The sequence below is a fragment of the Typopeltis vanoorti genome, chromosome 13, assembly GCF_054136105.1.
Source record: "Typopeltis vanoorti isolate ZY-2024b chromosome 13, IOZ_Tvanoo_1.0, whole genome shotgun sequence".
NCBI lineage: Eukaryota > Metazoa > Arthropoda > Arachnida > Uropygi > Thelyphonidae > Typopeltis > Typopeltis vanoorti.
This window is the reverse complement of record NC_143561.1, coordinates 33383537-33409426: the sequence shown is the minus strand read 5'-3', so window position 1 is coordinate 33409426 and position 25890 is coordinate 33383537. Positions and strand designations below refer to the sequence as shown.

The window sequence follows — 25890 nt, the reverse complement described above, 5'->3', positions numbered from 1 at the left end:
ACACAATGTCTCAGCTCCATAATGCAAAAAAAAGAGAATCATGCTATTGTAGATTTTAAGTTCTGTGTTTACTGATATCGTACTGACTTTTCAAACTTTCCATAATTTTTTGAACCCTCATGAAGCCATCACTAATGTTCTATCTACTTCATTCCTCACTTCCCCAATATCAGTTATACAGATATCAAATACTTGAAGTGAGAGACTTGCTCTACAGCACATCCTTTAAGAAAGACAGAGGACTCATCTTTATCACCTGTTTTCATAACCTTTTTAAAAAAAATAAAGTAAAATAAAAATACAGCCTTAGAAACACAAGAACTATGCAAACTCATCCAGAGCAGTCTTTTACAACCATCCATGTCCACAGTGGGATCCCTCTCACAACCTGGGTTGGAGATTGGGTATGCTATCTACTTGGCCAACTAAATGAGTAAGTTGTTTTCTCAATATTGACAACCAAATCTAGTTGATTCCCAGCATCATTAGTTGTAGCAATTTCATTTCTCCACATTATTTGTTAATAAGGCCATCAACATAATGCTGATATAAATTCATAGACTTTAATTCTCAATTCTTCACTTGCAGAGTCTTCATCACAAAATCGGTTATGAGACTAAATAAAAAATTCACGGAACACACTTGTATCTTATTCCAGTTGTTATTTTAAACCATTCACTAAATGCTCTATCAACTTTAACACAAGCCTCACTATTATCATATAAAATAGTCATAATGCTAATAAGTTTGTAAGGTATTCCATAAATTTTGTCTATTAACAGCCTTTTTGAAGTCAACAAAACATGTAATCACAAATTTCTGAAATTGTAAACATTTCTCAAAGTTCTTTCTCTCTCTCTGTGAAAGGTCTGTGCAGATTTTTCTCCTTCTGAATCCACCTTGCTCATCTCTAAGTTGCTTGTCAACAAAGTCTTTTAGTTAGCTCAGTATAATAATGTAGAGGATCTTACCTGGAATAGACAATAAGCCGATTCATATATAATTCTTACATGCTTGCAATCTCCTTTCTAAAAATCTAAAAAAAAAATGGGCACTATTATATTTCTAGTGAAGTTACTGGTAACTTTGATTGAAAATGTTCAAGACTTTTCAATCAAAGTATAGTGACAGTCAGCCATGTCACTATACTTTCCCAATCTTCTTTAAGAATTTCTGCAGTAATTTCAACATATCCTGTGGATTTATGAAGTTTTTATGGCCAGTCTAACCTCTGATGGATGGGACTGGTATCAAATTGGGAAGCAGAACTAGTCTGTTCACTGTGGATAATTGAATTACAAGAGTGAATATTGTTGAAAAGATTATCAAAATGATCTGCCAACTTTGCCATAATGGAATCCTGCCATTATGTGTTCTTATTTTAATATCTTAATAACTTTATATTGTCTTTTGTGATTATCCTTTCCAACTGCATTCTTTGCTTTCTCTACCATGTGGTTAAGCAGGAATTATCTGTTTTCAGCTGTGCTTTAACTTGTTTATTAATTTCTCTATATTAGAGAAATTAATAATTGCCTTAGTTTATTCTCATTATTTAGATGCTGCTCTAGCCTTTTCATACATTCTTTGTTTCAACAATTAATTGCATTGCCTCTTTGCTTAAAGTTTCATTTTGCTTTTCTCTAACACCTTTGAGTATCATGCACAACCTTCTTGAAGCCATCTCACACACTTTCTACATCACAATCTTGTGGGCTACTAATGTCTGTCCTACTTCTTGTAGAGTAAAAATTTCAATCTTCTACCTGTTGAAATTGAGGATATCAAGCAAAAAGTCTTAGTTCAGTGTCCTTATGCTCTAGGTCTGGAAAGAAACGTTTTGACATCACTATACTTGACAACACTAAACTTGAAAAATGGACTTAACAAATATGACACTGTCTGATGATTCCTTACCTGAAGTAAGTTAACTCTATAATATGTCCCATCTCCAGTATTATACAAACTGTTTAGTGTACATTCTTTTGTATCCCTTTATACTTAGCTGTGCAACATGGTCTGTCACTGATATGAAATATTCAAGAAAAATTGAGGTATTTGTATAATTTTTGCAAGAATGTACAAAACAGTTAGTCTTTGAAATCACTTGTCACCATGTTGCCATATTTCAAAAGTGATATGTTTAAAACCTCAGAATTAAAGTGATTAAGAGTCAAGTTATGTGGAATATTGCCATGTGGTCAAGAAAGTATAAAATTTAGGTTCCCATAAAGTAATACCAAATTAAATTGAAATTTTGAACACATATTCAGTGGCCAGAATATTAGACCATTCTGTGATAAATGAAATCCACCAGTAGATAGGAAGTAGATGAATAGATTCTTTAATTGATCCATTTCCTATTTATACAAATAACACAATTGTGTATGTGTATATATCGAAGATGTTTGAACACAATATTATAGTGAACCTATTGAGTTAACTATTGAGAATACACCATTAAGCATGGTGCTATGCTTAATATATATATATGTAGCAAACTGTCTACTATGACAAAGTATTCCTGTGATTCTTATGAATTTGCTATAATGAGAGTTGACTGTATATGGTGTACACTTTCAGCAAGATAATGTATAGCATCGCCGGTAATGTGTTATCCAGGATTGATTATTACAGGAACATGATAGACTTTGTGTTAATGGTAGGTCTTACTCTATTGAGATCCAGAATTACTGGATCTCAATCCTTGAACATCTTTGTGGTCTGGTGGAACAGTATTTGTACAATAGAAATTTCTAGAGTTTTTATTGAATTTTCCTCCAGTACATCCACCTCCAGAAATTTCTAGAGTTTTTATTGAATTTTCCTCCAGTACATCCACTGGAAAACTGTAGGAATTTAGCAAGGTTAGTCAGGTATGACTTTTAAACTCTTTGCCCAGTAAATAATAATACTTAAACAGTGACATAGTTTGAGAGATGCCTAAATAATAATAAAAAAAAAAAAAGCTTTGGAAGATTATCATTTTTTTTGCCTGCAAAATGTTACAAAACATGGTTGAATATGGATATATATACTTCTATTAAATTCTAATGAACTAGACCAAATTCTTATACCACAGATGTCATCTATTATATGTTTGAACTCTGCCCTGCTAGAATCCAGTCACTTAAATTCTTTTGGGCTTCCAGAGCAGTTGGGCAGGGACAATCATAGTTTACACAATAAAAAATAAAGGTTTTAAGCCTATCCATCTATACTTTATACATACACACATCTTCAAGGCCCACCTTTCCTAATTGGGTTGTGGGGGCAACAGCTGCAAAAGGAACTTCCAATGGTCATGATCCTCTGCCACCAAGCTCAGGTGTTCTGATGGGATTCCCAAAAGTGTCCACCCAAAGTTTTGGATATAATCTATCCAGCGAGTCCTTGGCCTTCCACGTGACCTACCACTCTCTGGCTTGGCAAAGGGGGCCTGCTGAGGGGGCCTCGCTTGTGGCATTCTGACTAGGTGCCCATACCAACGTAACTGTGATCTCTCAAGCAGCAGTTGAGTATTGAGGGTTTCCCGAATTGCAGAGCTTCTAACTCTGTCGAGTCTTGTCAGCCCCACGACCCCCTCGAAGGAACCTCATTTCAGCCACTTGGATTCGTGTCTGCATTCTTTCAGTCATTACCCAACTCTCATGACCATAGGTGAGGATGGGGACATAGACTGTATTGAAGATAGCCAGCTTTGCCTTCTGGCTTAACTCCTGCTTCAATACTACCGAACGGCCAAGCTCCCGCAATATTGAGCTTGCGAAGCCAATTTGAGTATCTAGCTCTACGTCCCATTTTCCATCATTCTTGAATATGGACCCAAGGTATTTAAACTTCTCCACCTGCCTCATTGGGACTCCACTTACATTTAGAGTGCACTGGGATGGTTGTCTTGAGACCACAAATGTTTCAATTTTGGCCACAGTGATCTTCATTCCGGCATCTGCACAACCACCTACAAACCTATCCAGGGTCCGCTGGAGGTCATCTGTGGAAGAGCTAAGCAGAACTAGGTCATCTGCAAAAAGCAGACGTCCAATGCTACATCTTCCAATTCTGACACACTCACTACCTCGACTGTGCCTATCAATCCAGTCCATAAATATTATGAAAAGGAGGGGTGACAGAACACACCCTTGGCGGAGGCCAACGGAGACTGTGAAAGGTTCAGACTTTGTGCTGTTTACCCTGACACAAAACTCTGGGCATTCATACAGGGACTTGATGGCAGCTAATAGTTGGCCATCCACTCCATACTCCTGTACTACTTGCCAAAGTTTATCCCGAGGAACCCAGTCATATGCCTTCTCCAAGTCCACAAAACATGTGTAGACATTCTTGACATATTCCCAAGATTTCTCAAAGACTTGCCTTAAAGTGAAGATTTGGTCAGTTGTACTTCTACCAGGATGAAAGCCACATTGTTCTTCCTGGAACTTTGACTCAACTATGCTCCTGCACCATCTTTCCAAGCACTTATCATACACTTTCCCAGGCAGGCTGAGCAGAGAGAGAGAGAGATGCGACGATAGTTACTGCAATTCTTCTGGTCTCCTTTCTTGAAGACTGATATTATTATGCCTGTCTGCCATTGCTTTGGTGCTCGCCCAGATATCCAAGCAGCTTGACACACTTGAGTCAGCCAGAGAACACCGTCTCGATTTAAGGCTTTTAGCATTTCGGGCCGAATTTCATTATTGCCAGCAGCCTTGCCCGATTTTAGCAATTTTATTGTTAAATGGACCTCTTCTGCTATGACACTAGTCATTGCCCCGATCTGCACCTCTTGGATGTCCACAACTGCTGGGCCACCCAGGTTAAGAAGTCTCTCAAAGTATTCCCTCCATCTGTGGAGGATATCCTTCTTGGTTATTAAAAGTGCACCATCAGAGGCCTTAATTATCCTTGCTGTGCACGATTTCCTCCCTCGAAGCCGGCAGAATATTTTGTTTGCATTTGTATAGGATGAGTCTAATCTTTCTCCAAAGGATTCCCAAGCCTTCTGCTTTGCTGTCTTTACTGCCTCGACAGCAGCTTTTCGTGCCTCAGCATACCGCAAACGCATCTCAGGTGACCTGACCCCTAAGCCATGTTAGGTAGGACTCCTTTTCTTGCCTGGACAGTTTTTTGGACTTCTTGGTTCCACCAAGGTGTCCTTTTCTCACTGCCCGTTGCCATGCTGAGCCACTTTCTGCTACAGCATGAGAGTGCAGAGGAAGTGACAGCTGTTCTGAACAGCTTCCACTCCTCCTCCTCAACATCTGCAGTATGCTTCAGAATCGCTTTGAACCTGGAGGAAATGTCATCTGCAAAATTCTTCCTCACAGCCTCATTTTCCAATGCCTCCCATTTCACATGGTATAGCTGCTTAGGTCTGCCAGCATTGATGGTAGCATCTGGTTTCTGAAGCCGTAGAGTGCACACAACGAGGTGGTGGTCAATTGACAGTTCTGCCCCTCTTCTCACACGAACGTCCAACACTGAGGAAAATAGGTCTGCTGAGACTATAAAGAAGTCAATCAGAGACCTTTGTTCTAGTGTATCCCTGTACCAGGTATACTTATGGACTTCTCGGTGCTGGAAGAAGGTATTCATTATGGACAAGCTGTTCGTACAGCAGAAGTCCAATAATTTCAACCCATTCGCATTAAGGTCAGGGGCGCCGTTCTTCCCACCCACATCCCTCCATGTCTGGTCATATGTTCCAATATGTGCATTGAAGTCACCCATTAGTAGGACTGATCCCATGTCTGCCACCCTGTCAAAAGCAGCATCCACTTCCTCTAGGAAGGCAGAGTATTCTGACTCCAGATTAGGTGCATAGGCTTGCACCACAGCCAAATCATGGTTTTTCATCTGAAGCCTTAACAGATATACCCGTCCTCCCAATGGGATCCACTCAGCAACACAGTCTGGCAGCTGGGGGCTTGTGAGTATCCCCCACACCCGCCTGAGCAGACATTGTCGAGCTCACACCAGAGTAGTAGAGCTTCCACCCCTTATCCAGGTCGACAGTTCCAGAGCCTCTCCTCTTGGTCAAAGAAAGCCTGACTAAGTCTAGCTGGTAGTGCTTGGCTTCCTCGACCAACTCCTTCCCTGTCAGAGAGAATATGTTCCAGTTGCCTAAAGCCATAGTCTGTGCCATTGTTGTTGCCATTTCCATCCTTTTGCAGAACCATTTCTTTGCGCTGCCCCTGAACACACCTCCCTAAACGGGTAGTGGGCCCATTGATGGAGTTTCCTCTAGCAGAGTGCTGAGGAGTGGTGTCTAAGGGAGAGTGTAACATATTTTTTAAACAGGTCCCTCTGCCTAAAACCTGAACGCGTCTCTTGGTAACCCATGCGACAGACGATGCGGTATGAACATGTTTTGATGGCCTGATCATGTTACAGTGTTTGATAATGTCCTGTTAGCACAAGACGAAATGACACAGCAAAATAGGAAAGATTTCCCTCGAATACTCTAATAGCATTCGGGGGAAGGAGCAAGAAGAGAAGAAAGAAAGAAGCAAGGGAGGAAGAGGAGGGACCAGTTTACAGATAATATAACAGATGTATATTATGTGAAGTAAGGCATGGTCTAGCATTAGGTACCTCGGGTTTTGCCATGCCTGTACTCACTAAAGTGAGCCCCTGAGGCTACTTTATACTTTACTTTATAATATATCTGTACTTTATAATTTAATATTTCTAATATAGCTGTTAATTTATAGTTAAAAAAAAAAGATTTAAAATTCCATTTTTTTATACTGAATTTGAAATACATTGTCAATTTAAGTAATATTGATTGTTTCTTGGCTCTAATGTCTGAATGGAAATGATCCATTATTATAACATTAGAACCCAATGCTGTGCTGTGAACAGTTATTTATTGCCATTTGTAACATATGTTTTTGCAGTGTTTTAACTCGCTTTCACAATAAAAATGCTTTACAAAATTGTGATGACCTAACAAATTTTAATGGAGATAATAAATGTTAAGTTTACTTCGTTATGGGACAAAAAAAGAAGGTATGGCCATGGGCTTATCCACCCCCCCCCCTCAATTGCTAACTTTTATATGGAACATTTTAAGCAGTAAACTCTAAATTTGTCTACTCTGAAACCCAAAGTTTGGCTCACATACACTGATGATATATTCACTATTTGGCCCACTGCTACCAGTATTTAAACACTTCCTACTATACTACCTAAACATACAAAATGTATATACCAAACACAATTGCTTCACCAGTGAAATTGAAAATCATAATACACATCCTTTTCTGGATATGTTTGTCATGTCTTCCCTCTAGAGCCAAGAAAGCAATATGGACAAAGTCCTTTGGTTGGAAAGACCTGGATTCGATTTCCATCTATGAAGTGAGGAATTTATCTGGTCTCTTTTGACTAATGGTGAGTTAGCCAGTCTCATACAGAGGTAGAGGGTTTTTCCACCTGGAGACTTGGGTTTGAACCTCAGAACAGGCAAACTGGCCTCATGAACACACACATGGATCTACAGTCATAAAAATATATATATACTTAATCCATCATCAGGAGGGCTCAGCCCTATCCCCAAAGGGATGGGGGAGAAAAGAGGAACCCCATATGAATATTATTATTATGTCTTCCCTCTGACTGTCTATCCTTCTACCATAAACTGTCCTGGTTGGCCGAGTGGTTAGCATATCCGCTCTCCAGCCAAAAGGCTGTGGGTTCGAATCTCACCGTGGGCATGGATGTTTGTGATTGTCTGTGGAAATACTAGTGGTGGTGGGCAGTAGATGGCATTGGTGTAGATGCAGCTCATTGTAGTTGGTGGATTGAGTGGTAGACAGAGTTGTAGAGTAGGTGATCTCTCTCGATGAGTCCTTGGACTCCCTGGAGGTGTCAAGTAATAATAATAAACCTACACAAGCCAATACATGAACATAAACTCATATCACCATCCATTGTAAAAACTAGGTCTCATTAGCACCCTCAAATATGTCTTGACAATTGCTTTGCTGAACTGGCTCTGAAAAATCAGTTTGATGTATGTTACATCAAATTGATTTTTCAGAGCCAGTTCAGCAAGGCTTCAAACAAGAAAATAATCAATAGAATTCTTCAAGAACATTCCCTTCTCATAAAAGAAAAAAAATACAGTATAGCTGTATCCATTCCTTATGCAAAGAGAATATCTAAAAAAAATCATAATAGTAATAATAAGTTTACTTAGCTCTCCTCTGAAGATGATGATCTTCCTCTCCCTTCACACCTAGGTATATACCTATAACTTACCCTTCATAGTGGAAACAGGTTGCATAGTGCCAATAAAAACACTAATAATCCATCATATTTCATAATTATAGTATTAAATTGTGAATCAAGGTATTTTATAAATTATAATACTTCATTCATATCTAACATAATCCTCCATGTCATAAGCAAGACTGTAAATATTATTTGTTGTTAGTCTCTTGCTTATAATGTGTTATTCATATAATTGCCTTGAGTTTTGTTTGTTATTATTTAATAATATAATCTTAAGATATGTAATAGTAATAAAAAGACTCTGTATAAAAATATCATTCATTTTAATTTACTTTATTCTGTAAAATTTATTGTAAGAAACTGTGTGTATATAAATTTAAATGTACCTTATGTGAACTGTGATATGTTTTTTTTTATTATTTGACATTTCTGTAAGTGAAAGCAAATTTATGGAATTCTACTGATGAGATTTGATTGGCTGCTGACTATGAAACGGAGTTATTTTGAGTTAGCTCGTGCAGAGAGCATGAACTACTGTATAGAGAAAAGCCAGTGAACTAGTTAGAACCAAAATCCGGTTCTAACTAGTTCTATAAGCTGAACTAGTTAGAACCGGATTTTGGCAGGAAAGAGAGAACGTAGTTGATTAGAAAACAAGAGTAAAGGGATCAGCATAGAGATCGGTAGTGAGCGGCAGAAGGGGAATTTATATATGCCGTAAATTGACTAGGAAAGGACCGGGAATTAATAGGCATTTCGAATTATTTCTATGTGAGTTCTGATACAACGATAAATTCCAAATGTTTAGTGGAAGAATAGTGCAGAACTGAAGTTGATACATAGAAGAAAATAAGGAATTAGTAGATAACTTAAACCAAGTGCATCAAGACTTGTGTATTTCTGTGTCTATAATTCAGTTATTATAGTGGAAGATTTCTTTTGAATTGTGTTGCCATAAGGTAAAAGTCAACAAGAATTTCAAATGTGCCTATGCGAATTCGATGTGTAGAAGCTGTAACCCAGTAAGAGTTGACCTTTCTATAACCTGTATGAAGCAATAACAGTTAACTCCATCGGATATATTTTGACCTTAGCTGTAGTGTTATATTAATTAATGGTCTGATGTAAGATGTACTGAAGTACTTTCCCCTCGAAAAGATAAGTGCTATGTTGTTCTATTAAGTGTTAGCTGACTGAGAGAGAATATAGAGAAGCCTGTCATAAGATTAGTTATTGTAAAATTTGGAAAGTTAAACTTTTAAGAACTATTTTCAATTTGATTGACTAAGCATAAAGAACTGAAAAATGCATGTTTGATAGTTAATGGATTGTAATTATTCTGAATACTTTAAACTGAGCTAATATATTTATGATTTAATTCATCTAATTGGGTAGAGAGAACTATGTGATAGAATTACTGATGCTTTAAGAATTAAGAAGTGTCAACATTAGCCATAATCCTCAAATCTAAATAAGAAGTTACTAATATCTGAATATGAATTTTTGTAATTATTCAATTTGATAACCTTTTGCAGATAGTTGTACTTGAATGTATATGTTGTACAATTCCACATTAAGTGTTTTCTTTTGTTGAGTTAAACTTGGAGTTTGCCTGATTTTCTTTCATTGCACTGCTCATAAAATTAATCGGACCTTTGCGGAAGCCTTAAAAGCTATTAATAACCTCGGCCTGAAGATAAAGGGATAAAATAAGTATAGTTGATGGTTGATTCCTCTATATTATTTAGACTAATCTGAATATAGGGTGGCACAGTATAATACAAATTTCTTTATATTCAGATGAGTATTAATCAACAACTAGCAAAGAAAAACGGACTTTAAAGAGGTAAACATAAGATTAACAAACCAACATAATTGGAACGGTCCAACAATAGAAAATTGAGCTTTTCTGATTATAATAGATTTAGTTTAATCCTTTATCCCAGTGAGAGCAAACAAAGTTTGCGCCTGAAAATATCTTCAGGACTAAATATAGTGTTGTACTATCTTATCCAGTAAGTAGTGCAACACCAAGGCAACTCGTGGCAAAGGTGGAGCAAGCTACCAGGCACTTCTAACCCAGTATCTCCCATAATGCAAAACACATTTCTTATGTGGATATGTATACTGTTATGCATTAAAGGGATTGGCCATCTACCCAGACTAGTTTCGACCTTTATTGAGGTAGAATGGGAGTTCATGTCTCTCATCATTGGCCTTTGGAGAATAAAGCATGCTGAGGATCAGCAGACAGTAAAAGAGGAGTATGATATAAGATAGAGTAGGATAGTAGGAGGTAAAAAGAGGCCTCAGTCAACCTGTTTAGCCTTATTGGCTAATTGGTCTGTAACATGTAATCTCAATTTACCTGTTCAGAAAAGGTTAAACATAGACTTTTGTCTATAGTTCTCATATTATTTTATCTAAAGTAATGATTTACTCCAGTATTAATGGAGGTTCTTTTTATGTTACTAGATATATCCTTATTTTTATTCCAGGTAAATATATATATATATATATATATATATATATATATATTTTTTTTTTTTTTTTTTTTTAAAAAGGATGTAAATAATAGGACCTGTTTAAATATTTATTTTAAATCTAAAATAACGGGACTTAAGGTCCGGTAAGTAGGAATGAATAGGAACTTACTGAGGAACTTGTATACCTGGTACCACTGGGACTTAGAATGGGGAAGAGACTGGCCCGGGAGATGCCGCTCACGAGGAGCGGCACCGCCTCGCAGTAAGCCTTCGCCGCCCGGGTTCTCAGCTCTCCCCCCCTTGTTTGGAGTAAAGAAACCGTGCCAGCGAAAGCTTTGTGGCTAGGGGAAACAGAGTGGTTATTCTTTTTCCTGGGGTGGGGGGGATGGTGGGTTTTTTTTGGGTTCTAAAGAGATATACAGGGCTTGATGCGTCCCTGTATAAGAAAGCATATTATCGGTGGTTTGCAGTATTGATTCACAAATTTAAAGTCTCCTAGTAAGTGCCTTTCTTGTGCAAGAAATTTGGGTAAGTAGAAAAAGAAACCTTTTCTTATTCTTGCATACATTAAATTTGCGTCTCGTACCTGGGATTTTTTCCGTACTTTCCAGATGTGATATTTTAGTACATTGATTAGGAAGATAGTGAACTTTTGGGTTTTTTGGACTGGTGGCGGGAATTGTAGTCGTACTACCTCTTCTACTGTCAGCATGGGGATTCCCAATGCTGTGCTGAGTCTCCGCCAGATGCGTTGGGCTGGTGGGCAAAAATAAAAGAAGTGGTCCACAGTTTCCACGTCCCGGCAGACATCGCAGAATGGGTCGCACGGGTTAGGTACATACCGGGATTTCACCTGTTTCACCGGGAGCCGCCCGTAGGCTATTCTCCAGGCTAGATCCCGATGAAAAGGCTGTCCCCAGCTATTTTTGATGTTTCTGAAGAGAATTTCATTATTTGTACTAAGATTGGGTGTATCACGCCTGGAAAGTTGGAAGAAATCCCAGTATACTGCTTTGGGTTTGTGTGTGAGGATTGCTATTCCTCTGTCTCTGAGTGTTGTGATCGATTTCACTACTGTACGGTACCACTTGGGCACCCCCCTTGCGCGGGGTCCAGCATAGTCCGTGATCCCAAAGAGGGGGAGGAAAAGTCCTATAAAATATCTAATTAGTAGGCCAGAAATGTGGTTGGAGTTTAAGGCCTTCCGTACGGTTTTGAACGTGTTTGCTTGTAGCAAGCTTCTGTGATCGGGCAGAGCATAACCCCCTTCTTCCTGTTTGAGTTGTAGATATTCTTTCTTTACTTCGCGTTTTCTCCCATTCCAGAAGAAATCCAGGAGTTCTTTTGATAATTTATTTTCTTGTGCCAGTGTGATGCCTGTGATATTGACAGTGTGCATCAGCATTGGGGTGACGATTGTTTTTATTACTGTCGCTCTGCCATAAAAGGAGAAGAAGGTTGGTTTGAACAGCCTTATCCTTTCCCTGCTTGTCTCCTGCAATTTTTGGATTGGTAGTGCTAGGGTGTCTGAAAAGGGCACGCCTAGTATAGTTAGAGGCTGTGCCTGTAGCGTTAAACCGTAGGGAAGTCCAGTGCTATGGAAATTTCCGAAACTTTTGATTTTGGTTTTTTGTGCGTTAACGCGAAGACCACTGACTATGCTGTATTTTTGCAGCGTGTGCAGATAGATATAGATGGACTCAGAGTCTCTGAGTGTAGCCACTACATCGTCTGCATATGCCACTATTTTGCATTGTCTGGAGCCTTGGGGCAGTGGAATACCGTTAATTGCGGGGGTGTTATCAATTCTTTTGATTAGGGGTTCTAATACTAGGGAGAAGAGGAGGGGGCTTAGCGGGCAGCCTTGCCTAACCCCTCTCTTTATGCGGATTGGTTCTGTTAGAAACCCATTAATAGATAGTTGGGTCGTGGCTTCCGCATACATGTTTTTAATTGTACGCCGAAGTCTCGGGCCCACGCCTGTTTTTAGTAGGATGTTCTGCAAGTACCTGTGGTTGACGCTGTCAAACGCTTTCTCCAGGTCGGTGGAGAGAAGTGCCAGGGGGTATTTTTTCTCTTTGGCCAGTTTGATCAAGTCTCTTAACAAAAAGAGATTGAATTCCATTGATCTACCAGGGATCCCATAGACCTGTGAGCTTGTTATTATTTTTGCGATACCACCCTTAAGGCGCGTGCAGATAATTTTTGCAAAAATCTTGTAGTCTACGTTGGTTAGGGAGATTGGACGCCAGTTATTCGACAAAGTCCGATCTCGGTCTTTCTTGGGGATAAAGGTGTGGCTCTTAACGAATTCCTCGGGGATGTTTCCCGAAGTGAGGAATTCGTTAAAGATGTTTATTAACGCTGCCAATGCAAATTCCCAGATAGATCTATAGAATTCTATCCCCAGTCCGTCTGGCCCTGGGGTCTTCTTTGTTTTCATCATTCTGTACGTGGCCTTTAATTCGGCTGCAGTTATCGGCCTGTCCTGCAGGGCACTAAGATGATCGGGAAAACGTGTTGCGTCCCACTCACTGAAGTCATCCGTGCCCTGCCGGTCAGAGAAGATACCGATATACTGCTGATGAAAGTGACCGAGTATTTCGTGGGTTGAGCGTAAAATCTGGCCCTTCTCCTCGATCTGGTGAATCGTTTTCTCATCATTAGCCGCCACCCGTTGTTGGTTGTAGAATGCGGCGGAAGGTGTTCGCCAAAATCGAGGAACGTTGGGCGTTCCTCGCCGCAAACAAAGCGATACCAGAATAGACAGATAAAACAGGCAATAAAAAGAAAAAAGGTCTTACCAAAGCTGGGGTACTACTGCGGAATCTGAGCATGGAGCTCTCTTTTCGGGCCGTTGAAACTGGATCTTCTTGAGAGGTAGACGTCTGCCTTCGGCCGGAGCTTTCTCGGGGGTCCTCGGGAACTGTCTCTGGAATCCGCTGCGTTCTGTCGATGTCGATATTGAGGTCTCTTCAGTGGGAGCCAGGCCCAGAGCTGGAGATACCAGGCAGAAGCAGTAGCAAGTCATCTGTGCCTATGGGAGTTGCCAAAAGGTTTATCACCTTTTTTAAAAATTACTCTGGATTTAGAGAAAGATGTTTAAAATTTATTTATCACTAGGTTAGACTATAATAGATTTAGTTTAATCCTTTATCCCAGTGAGAGCAAACAAAGTTTGTGCCTGAAAATATCTTCAGGACTAAATATAGTGTTGTACTATCTTATCCAGTAAGTAGTGCAACACCAAGGCAACTCGTGGCAAAGGTGGAGCAAGCTACCAGGCACTTCTAACCCAGTATCTCTCATAATGCAAAACACATTTCCTATGTGGATATGTATATATACTGTTATGCATTAAAGGGATTGGCCATCTACCCAGACTAGTTTCGACCTTTATTGAGGTCTCTTCAGTGGGAGCCAGGCCCAGAGCTGGAGATACCAGGCAGAAGCAGTAGCAAGTCATCTGTGCCTATGGGAGTTGCCAAAAGGTTTATCACCTTTTTTAAAAATTACTCTGGATTTAGAGAAAGATGTTGAAAATTTATTTATCACTAGGTTAGACTATAATAGATTTAGTTTAATCCTTTATCCCAGTGAGAGCAAACAAAGTTTGCGCCTGAAAATATCTTCAGGACTAAATATAGTGTTGTACTATCTTATCCAGTAAGTAGTGCAACACCAAGGCAACTCGTGGCAAAGGTGGAGCAAGCTACGGTGTTGCACTACTTACTGGATAAGATAGTACAACACTATATTTAGTCCTGAAGATATTTTCAGGCGCAAACTTTGTTTGCTCTCACTGGGATAAAGGATTAAACTAAATCTATTATAGTCTAACCTAGTGATAAATAAATTTTCAACATCTTTCTCTAAATCCAGAGTAATTTTTAAAAAAGGTGATAAACCTTTTGGCAACTCCCATAGGCACAGATGACTTGCTACTGCTTCTGCCTGGTATCTCCAGCTCTGGGCCTGGCTCCCACTGAAGAGACCTCAATAAAGGTCGAAACTAGTCTGGGTAGATGGCCAATCCCTTTAATGCATAACAGTATATTTAATGCATAACAGTATATATACATATCCACATAGGAAATGTGTTTTGCATTATGGGAGATACTGGGTTAGAAGTGCCTGGTAGCTTGCTCCACCTTTGCCACGAGTTGCCTTGGTGTTGCACTACTTACTGGATAAGATAGTACAACACTATACAACACTATATTTAGTCCTGAAGATATTTTCAGGTGCAAACTTTGTTTGCTCTCACTGGGATAAAGGATTAAACTAAATCTATTATAGTCTAACCTAGTGATAAATAAATTTTCTGATTATCTTGAAACATGCACAGAATTAATGGACATGCATCCATTCTTTACATCATACCAAAAATTGGGCATCCTGGTGACAAGGATTATAAAAGTGCAGGAATGTAGTACCTCAACATTTCTTAAAAGCCAAGCACAAAATAACCAGATATTGGATATAGAAACTAGCAAGTATATAGAACTATAGTTCTATACTAGAGTTCCTCAGACAGAAAATAGGACTCAAAATAACAGGACTTTAGAGAAATAAGCCCTAGACAATAGATGTATTTTGTATTGATGCAGTTCCTTATGTATAGTTGTTTTTATTTCTTTTTATTATTATTATTTATTTATCTTTTTTTTTGTTTGTTTGTCGTCGTTGTATTTTTCCTCTATCTCTTGCCAGAGGTCAGGCTAGAGTCAATGGTCGGCCAAAGTAGTAAAGTGGTGGAATGATATTTTCTCCTGATATCAGTTCCACCACATTTGCTTTTTATCCATTCTTTCACTGTTTCACACGCTACATAAAAAAAAATGAAGGAGACAACTACCATTCTGGAGTAATAACTTTAAATTAAAATAACTACTCAATGTTCCACTCTTTATATTACGGTCATCATCAAGAACATAATGTGCACACTCAGCAAATCATTATGTACCTTGAGGGTGCACATTATATGAAGAGTGACAGTTGGGGGGGGAGTGACTACAATGTTGAAGAAGGCAAAATCGGATTATGAAAAGAAAATAGACTACATTAAATCTGAGAGAATTTTATCTGTATGTAGCAAGTAAAAGGAAGAATGATCATGAAAGAATAACCTTAGTGAATTTGCATGTTACCGAAGTGTCAGAGGCACAAGAAATAGCTGCGTTGTTAAGTGTTCACCTTAATAATGTATTTTAGGAAGACCTACTAGCCCTCTGGATGCTTGGGGAGAAACTGGATGAAAGAATAGAAGCAAATAAGCTAGAAGTATTAAAGCTGTTTCAAGAGCTTTATCGAAATTTTTAACTGAATGGGATATTGGCACTAGTGATAAAGGAATGTGCAAAAAAGTTAACAATATCTCTGCTGTTCAGCTTGAGTGTCAGCATGTACAAGTAGAAGCAGAGTAAGATAATTCCTTTATACAGGGATGGAGACCAGGCTAATGCAGCAAATTATTGATCAATTGGTATTTCTGGCATGGTCATCATGGTACTGGAAAGACTAATTCCAGTACCATAGGATCCTCCATAGAGAACAGCATGGTGTTATTAAAGGTGGGTCTTGAACATAAAACATGTGGAATATACATCTTTAACATATAATGTATAGTTCTAATATGTATGTTAAAGTCTGTAATAGACTGACAGAAGAGTTAGATAATGGGAATGAACACATCACAATGCTTCTGGATTTCCAACAGATTTGACATGATTCCACATTGGAGGTTGTTATACAAACTCAGAGAGATTTTGCAAAATAAACTTGTGACATGGATTGGAGATTACCTGATTGACTTATATCAGAAAGTGATGTATGATGGATGGTATTGAGTACCAGGATGAAGTGACCAGTGGTGTGCCACAGAATTCTGTAGTAAGGCCATTGTTGTTTAGCATGTGGCATGTATATTAATAATATTAGTAGTCTTGAGTGTGATATCCAATTATTTGCTAACGATAATTCTAAGTTTAAGAAGCCTTTCTAAGTTTTACTTACTTACTTATTTTCTTTCTTACTAAGTTTGAGAAAGTAATACAGAATAAATTAGGGCGAATAATAATAAGTTGATCTGAAAAGAAAAAAAAAAAAAAACATATACAGGGTGTTCGGGATAAATTTGACAGTTTCGTAAGGAAAAAGAAAATCTTCTTTGTATCTATTAAATTTAATGAATTGACAAAAAAACATTACAGGCAGAGTTAATTACAATACTATCAACAAGATTTACTCAAAATAACCACCATTAGCATCGATCACAGCTTCAATTCTGCTTCGGAACCTCGAACAAGCTGATGCTACAGTCTCCCTGGGAAGGGCCGCAAAAACTGTTTTAATTTTATCCATTAACTGGGCTTTTGTATTACTGGAAGTGCGATTGGTGTCTTTTTCAACTGCGCCCCATACAAAATAATCCATGGGGTTAAGGTCTGGGGAGTTTGGAGGCCAAACATTTGGACTGGTGAAGTCGTAGAAATTTTCAGACAACCATTTTTGACTTTTCCCAGAGGTGTGGCAAGGGGCCGAATCCTGCTGCCATACATACGGCCTACCATTGGCTACCCTTGTTATCCAGGGCTTGACTACAGTTAGCAACTCCACGAACAAAGCCCGAATTCCAATGCCAGGGTTCTTCAACACCTGTTCCTGCAGATTTGCGAGGAATTCTGCTGTACGAACGCAATCAGATCGTCTGCTAGGGATCTTTCTTCTTGCTACATCCTCGTAGTCACCATTGCAAGTCTCTAGTTCATGCCTGATTGTTTTTACTGTATTCAGGGAGCATTGGGCAGCAGTCGTAATATCCTTATTTTGATGGCGGGCACGAATCATCATGATACAAGTTATTCTCTTCCATGATTCAGGTGGGTTCCAGCTATCCATCCTTTCTGACATCTTGTATATGAATGAAGAAGGGTCCAAACTTTTAAATGAAGAGAAGTGTGTGTTAATACATGTAACTTACGGAAAAATATAATTAATTATAAATATGTCAAATTTATCCCGAACACCCTGTATATATATATATACACACACACACAGCAAAACCCCATTTTTACGTTTTCCTGCAATTTACGTCATTTTCCGTTGGTCCCGTCTTAAGACCTATTCTTATGATATATTGTTTTCCTGCCATTAACAACTTGTTGTGGACGTTATTTCCCGTGATTTGCGTTTTTTTTCTCGGGTGGAAATATTAAATTTCAAATCGATTTCTGTGGAAATCTGCGCATTTCTGTTCCCAGAAATGGCGTTGCTTTCGGCTGTAGTTTCGTTTCTGCCATCATGGTGACCTGCACGCTTGCAGTAGTGATGAGTGATACCATGATTTTTCAATCACAGTACGAATTGATATTGCAGAATTTCTGCTACGTAATTTAGCGTGTCAAAGCTGCTTTCAAGTTGCGGTGGTGGATTATCCATGTTAGTAACATAGAAAAAAAAGACAGAAAATGTATTTCTGTAGAAGAAAAGATGGCAATTCTGCAATGTGTAGATTGGCATGCCGAAACACGTGAGCATTAAGCAAAAGATCTGGGACTCTCCGTGTCCTCTTTGAACACGATAGTAAAAAACAGGTCAAGCATTGAACCCAATGCAAAGCAATGTGGCACTATGTCAAAAAAAAAAAAAAAAACTGAAAAGCAAAAACAATCAACAATTAAAAATTTTTTAAATAGATAAATGTAAGTAATTGTAAATTCATTTATTTTCAGTTATTAAATTTTGTAATCTAGTATGTAGACTCATACTAGAAGTAAGTCATATTTTAGCCTTTTTTAAAATTTTTTTTTTTACATTTCCTGCTATTTACACTTTTTTCCATCAGTCCCTTGAAAAGTGTAAAAAAAGGGGTTTTACTATATATATATATATATATATATAATTAAATAAATTTAATGACTAGAAACCAAGAGATACCAAAATAAAAAAATAAAGTGCTTGCTCCCTCCTTAGTGAAGAAGAAGAGATCACCCAAAAACTACAGTTCCTTCTTACAACCTTTCAGAAAAATGGTTATCGTAAACAGACTATTGGTAAGCTGCTATTTAATCCACCTGCTCACTATACCTAAGATAGTAATGATGTTTATAAAAGGCTTCATATCTCTACCATATATCAACTCCATTTCACCAAGGTTAGCTAAAATTCTCAAGAAATTTAAAATCTGCACTTTAACTCCTCTTTCCAAACTCCATTCCTTACTCACTACACCTAAACCGAAACATGACAGACTAAAGTATCCTGGTGTTTACCTTCTTTGGTGTAACTGCAACGTGCCATGTTTTTGTTAGATAGAGATATCCATTGAGTTGCCTATGGAAGAACATATGAGAGACATAGAGCAGGACTAGAGCCAGTGCACTATCTAATTACGTTCTTAATTTTCTTATCCTAATGCTCAAGATTACGTCACTTATCCAGTGATCTGGAACAAATCAGAAAACATTTTTAGATGTTATGATGAACTTGAGAGAAAAATTGTGGAATCAGCAGAAATTGTCCTCAGTTCAGTCCATCTTAATACTAACCTTAGCTATAATCTATCTGATTGTTACTCTTCAGCTCTCCAGCTTTGGCATACACGAAATCATGCCCATATGAATGTTCTCAACAATACCATGGCATTAGTGAGACCTCAATAAAGGTTGAAACTAGTCTGGTAATGACCTGTCTCATAATGTGTAGCAATATACATGTTCCAAAGGAAGTGTGCTTTGCATTATAAGATATTAAGGCATTATGCACCTAATGCCTAATTTAATACCATTAAAAAAAAATAATAAAATTTTTTTTAATGGTATTAAAAGTTTTCTAAGAAGATGAAACTAGTTGTGTGCTCAAATAATAAGTAGTATTTTTCTATTTTGGTATTTCTCAGCTTCTAGTCATTTAATTATGTCAAGAAGCTGAGTAAATCCATTGCATCAAATATATATTAATTCAATCTTGGTATCTTCCTGAGTCTCTGGTTCCCTTTGATGAGACCTCAATAAAGGTTTGATACTGGTCTGTTAATGACCTGTCTCATAATGTGTAGCAATATACATGTTCCAAAGGAAGTGTGCTTTGCATTATAAGATATTAAGGCAATTGATGTGAACTCATCAGCTTCCATATACAAGTAGCCCAGTTGTTGAAGATATTTCGCTCACCAATTTTGTTTTCTTACCCCTTTGATAAAGGATTAAACAAATGTAATTATTATGTGTTTGCTTCATGCATAAATTTTTCAAGGATAGTTGTCATGAATGCACTGTATGTTTTTTGGGTAAAAGTGTTACCCAAGGTGTGTTTGTGAAGAGACTGAACAGGAAAATTAGAAGATATGGATCTTCAGTAAGTGCAACATTTTGATGGACTGTGAAATAGCAAGAAATATGATTAGAAAATGAGAAGTGAAAATTGGACAAAGGGCAGAGACAGTGAAGAGTGAAGTTATCAGTGGTATTAAGTAGAAAAGAGAGTGAGAAAATAAAGACTATTGAGAATGTGATTGTGTCTGCAGAAATGACTGAGAGAACAAAAGCAAGCAAGATATCACGAATGAAAGACAGTATAAATGATGGAACAAAAGTGAGTGTGATTATGGGAAGGAAAGAGAGTGCACTTGCTGGAATTCAAAACAGCAAGTGTGAAGTGAAAGGAATGCCAGATTTGAAGAACAAGGTGATCTTAATGAGAAATCGGATATAAAATTGAATGAAAGAAAGTAGAGAAAAAAGAGGCAAGAAATGACTCATGAGTAGTTATGGAGATTTTATTATTAAAAGCTTGGTAAAGAGAGTGCACAAGGTCTGTTTCCAGGAGGGAGGATGAACAAGGATGATTAATGCTTTGAATGTGAGAAGTAAATGAGCAGAAGAGCTAGTGGTTGATGTAGGAACAAATTATTTGATCAGACAGAAAGAAAATGTGAAGAAGGTATTAGGAAGTTGTTGAGGAGAGTGAAAGATATCTTAATGGAGGGACTTGTTAGAAGGAGGTGTAATTAATGAGTGACATAAACAGAAAGATCAGAGATAGTCAGGACTGTGGAACAGGTGAGGGTTAAATGCTTGTGAATGGAGAGAATAGTGTTATGAAGGCGCTAGAGAAGGAATAACATGGTGTAAAATCTCACATGAATAACGATGTTTCATGTTCATTTTACAAGTTTGTGTAAAGATATATATATAAGAGAAATTTGATCGTACTTGGTGATCTAGGTATTATCAAAAGAAAGGGGAAATGAAGTGAGATGAGATTTTTCTTGCAAGAAATCAGATAGGCCTGTGTGTTAAATGGCATTAAAGTTTACAAAGTTTCATCATGCCACTGGCAAATAGCAAAGAAGTCAAGAGTTTAAGGCCTTTGGTTTTGGAAAGATCTTGAATTTTCAAATGAATGTGTACCATAAGGTTGGTCAAATAAAAAAGAGAAATAGTACTGTCATCAGCAAAAGCTGTGTGTCAGATTTGAGATCAGTGAAAGAAGATAATTTAAGTACAAGAGATAGATAGTGGATAAATGTATAGTACCCTGGAATACTTCAACACTGGTGAGAAAATCTGAGAAGATAAAGCCATCTACCATAACATGTACTGAGCAGCAAGGCAGCTAAAGTAACCCATTGCAAAGGGTAGATGACAGACCATGATATGTTAGTTTGCTGAGCATACTTATACCAGACCTGATCAAATCCCCAGAAATGTCATGTGCAGCTAATTTGAATGATGTGCATGAGATATAAAGATCTAGGGGATGTTGTTTAATAGGGATTCAATATTTGAGTTACATGTCAGAGTCATAAGAAGATCCTGAAGATTTAGGATACTGTAGCTTTTATTTTAAATTTTTTTTAACACTGTTGAAATGCCTTTTTACACTTGGTAATTTAGAATGTAGTATATAATTTTAACTTATATGTACTCATTAACTAATTTTTACTTTTGATTTCAGAATGTACTTACGGACCAATTACAAAAACAGTTTAGGCATGACCGTCGCCTTACTGGTTCTATTATTATCGATGAACCTCTTCAGGAGGTAATAATTTGATTATATCTTTGCTGTTATTGTTATTACTAATAGTAGCCTAATGGATTGATAATTAGACAACACATTACAAATTAATGATGTAACTCTTTTAAACTGTAGGAGCTTTTATAATTCATAAAGATCCATTCTGCATGAAATTCTATTAAATCTGTTATGTTTTATCTGTCAGCTGATATTGCTGTATAAGAAGTGTTAAGAATAGGTTTTTACCTAACATTTTAGTATAATTAAGTATGTATGTTAAGTCAATTATAAATATTCAGCAGTCTTCTTATAACTTTAATATTTTAACATTTATAATCTTGATTTTTTTTTAATGGTATTCCTAATCATGAAGGATTAAAACACTATCATGCATTTCTGCTGGAGTTGCTAATTAGACCAAGAGTTAGTGGTTCTTAATACTAATCTTTGGCAGAAAGAAGCTCTTGTAAATTTAGTTATTTTTATATTTTTGATTTATTTACCTTATTCTCTTTCCTATGTTACCTTAGTTCTGTTAAGTTCTCTTTACCTTTTTCTAACTTAAGCTGATTAATTTAGTCCCCTGCTTGATCCTTTATACCAGTGTTTCCCAAACTTATGGATGTAAAGGCCCCCCACTTTGTAAAAATTAAAATATTTCAGGCCCCCCCCATCAGAAAAAAAATTGTAATACAGACATATATTATTATAATATTTATTGTATTTATATTCAAGATTTTGCTTTTGTAATCTTTTTTGTGCTTCTTATCAATACCTTTGAAATGAAACTTATGAATAAGCATATAATTACTAATATTTCATTAAGCGCTGAAATACGCAGGAAGCAAAATTTGTGAACCAACACCAATGTGTGATTTTTTTCCATTAAAATATAAAAAATAACATAATAAATTTAGTTTAATCCTTTATCCAAGTGTAAGTAAACAAAGTTTGCACCTGAAAATATCTTCAGGACTGAGGTAAGGTGGTACATCCCTTGGCAACTCCTAGCAAAGGTGGACCAAGCTCTCATCACTCCTTGTCTCAGTATCTCCCATAATGCAAAACACATCTCCTTGCAGACATGTATACTGCTATGCATTAAGGGAAGGGCCACTACCCAGACCGGTTTCGACCTTTATTGAGGTCTATACGAGTTGCCAACTGGTGTACCACCTTATTATTAAATTACTCTGGATTTAGAGAAAGATGTTGGAAGTTTATTTTGCACTTGGTTAGACTATAGTAAAATCTTAAAAATAACAAAAAAGAAATAATAAATAATAAAAATTAAATTTGTTTCTTTTAAGATTAAAAAAAAGAACTACTTAGTCTTAAAACATTTTAAATTTGTTTTCATTATTTTATGGCCCCCAAGGGGGCTGACACCCACAGTTTGGGAAGCGTTGCTTTATACCACCTACAAGTGTTAGCACTGTTAGTAAAAGACTTCTAGAATGGGCAGTTCACAGATACAGTGTTAACTATTTCCCATGCGATATAATTCAGGGAAAATTTTTTTTTTTCCTGACTGCACCACCCATTAAAGTTATGGCACAGGAAGAATAGTTATAACACTTATAGAATAGATCACTTTCAAAAATAATACCTTAAATAGTCAGTCGTGGCAATTTCTCTAATTTAAGCACACAGGTTCGGTTATTTTTGTGAGACAGAGCATTGGTCAAAAATCATGCGATAGTTTTTAACCAAACAAAACATGTTTATTTTACTTTAAGCACAATACAATATTAAACAAATTCTCTCTAATTCCTGCTTTAAACTTAGTCATAACCTTACAATGTAGACCTGCAATTCACAATGCTAGAATAACTTGCTTTACAAACTCTAGGCAATTACTGGCTGTTACAATCAATATCATTGACAAACATTCTTCTCAATAATTATATTAGCTAACTTTCAGCCTCAATTACTTCCTATAGTGACATAACAACTAATTTTAACAAAGCTATGTTCAGAGGACATACAATTCTTGTTCACAATCTCAACGTTAACATATTAAAATCTACTCACAAATTCGTAGAAACAAATACAGTCCTACCAGTCTGGATGACTTTTGGCTGTTCTGCTTACTGCTCTCCTTGGTCCTATATCCTAGCCTTTGCTGAACGGCTTTTGGCAGTCATCTGGGGTAGTCCTAGTCCAGGATCTGTATCATAGTTCACTGTCGGTTTTTGGATCTACTGTCAACGCCGCATATCTGGTTGCACGTGGCACATTCCACTACTGGAAATACATGGAAATACATCTCCGTAGAATGACTTCTTCTCCTGAGCTTTCTACTTCTGCAAGATGAACAAACTCCTTGAACTCCTAGAACAGCGAGCCCCTCTCTAGGTTCTCAAGGCCATTTTTATATGATTCAGAGGCTCCTTGTTTTTAGTGTTGGAGACCCCCGAACTTCCATAAATAACTTACTTCACTGTTGTTTTGACCTTCAGAGTTGGCGGTAACAATCTACATCTGAATGACCTTCAATACTTTTGTTTACTTTCAAGTCACCAACATAATCTGCTCTAATCTCCTTAACTTAGAGAAATACTTTTAACATTCTGTTACATCAAACCAATATAATTCACAATTTTAACCTTTACAATATTTTTATAATTTGTGAACAATTTCTATATTATTCTTTTTGTTAGTTAGCTTTACAAGTTTTACAAGCAACACTTCTTTAAAATATAGTAAGTTACAATTTCTTATTTCCTCGTGATTTGTGACCTCAGTAAAATCTATGCCAAAAAATCGTTATATAAAATTATAAAATTTCACCGCATCGAATTTTACAAAGGCCCATTCTCCCCCCCCCCCCCCCCAAAGCACAAATATGGATTTTTTTTTTAATTCTTTCATGTTTAGTTACTGTTCGTTCTCTGGATAGGACATGACTCAGTTTAGTTTTTTTACCCTGACTTTAGAAATTATCCCGTTTGAATGTACCCTTTCTAAGAAACTAGTTTGACATTTTAGTCCTGGGAATATCCATCTCTCCATGCTTGTACCAGTTGTTCGCTTTCCATCTTACTCTGTGTCTTTCACTTTCATCAAGTATTATTATGTCCTTCCCCATTCCATTACTATAATATTTTCTCCTATGTGTCGTAAACGCACGTGGCTTTTCACAATCTTGACGAAGAGGATATCTGTTGTTGATTCTTTCCTCTTTCTCAATTATGTGTACCTCAAATTCATTATCATTGTTTTCCTTAACTCATTCTTTCTCTTCATGTGGACCGTTCTGCTATTTTGACACCAGAGATTAAATACACTCCACTTAATGTTTCAGCATGGTGAACTTCTACTGAGGAATCGGATATGGGGCTAGTCTGGTCAATGTGACACACATCTCCTCTTTCTTTTACTTGTTTATCACTTCTACTATTGCTGTTGTTCACTTGTTCGCTTCTAGTATTAGTTTTTCTTGTCTGTGTATTGCTCCCTCCACTTGACTGTCTAACTCCCATCAGTGAAATTTCTTTAGTGCCAAAGTCGCAAGAGAATTTGTATCTTTCTAAGAAGTCAGTTCCTTATATTACTTGAATGCTCGGACGAGACGTCTCTGGGAGAATCAATAAATCTTGTGAGACCCTCAGGCAAAATTCAGGCAACTTCAAACCGAATTTCATCTTTTTCTTAGCATACATTGTGGGATTTGAAATTCCTGTTAATTTTATCGGTCTCCTTAGTTTAGTCACGCAATTCGAAACATGGAACTTATTCTTTCAAAAAATGTCCTGGTTATTACGGATACCTGGGAGTGTCCAACAGAACATTACAAGGTACCCCTTTAATTTTGCCTCAAATTATCATCATGGATTTCGTTGGTAGTTCTCTGATTTCCTTCCTTATTCTCCTTGGTCTGTTTACAGGATAGCAGCGAGTAAACGCAACATTTGACTTGTACCGCGTATCTCTAGTGGAGGGTTTTCTGTTTCTGAAGCAGTTCCGAACAATATGCCCATATCTGTTACAAACGTAACACTGGGGTGGCTCTCTTTTGCTCTTCCCCTCGTTATTCGTTCGTCTCTGACATTAGGTGTCTTTTGAGTCTTTAGTCTTGAGTTCTTCCAGTTGTTTTTTAACTGAATCAAGCCATTCAATCATAGGTTGATATACT

General features: G+C 37.3%; 1 protein-coding gene across 2 annotated transcripts in view; it reads left to right on the top strand.

Annotated features, from left to right (window-relative positions):
* Nucleotides 1-25890, top strand: part of LOC150100038 (sorting nexin-13-like) — a 480335-nt gene that overhangs the window by 65416 nt on the left and 389029 nt on the right. For both annotated transcript variants that reach the window (XM_090402415.1, XM_090402416.1), the window contains exon 4: nt 21690-21776. In XM_090402415.1, the coding sequence (XP_090258541.1) occupies nt 21690-21776 (87 nt within the window). The remainder of the gene's footprint in view (nt 1-21689; nt 21777-25890) is intronic.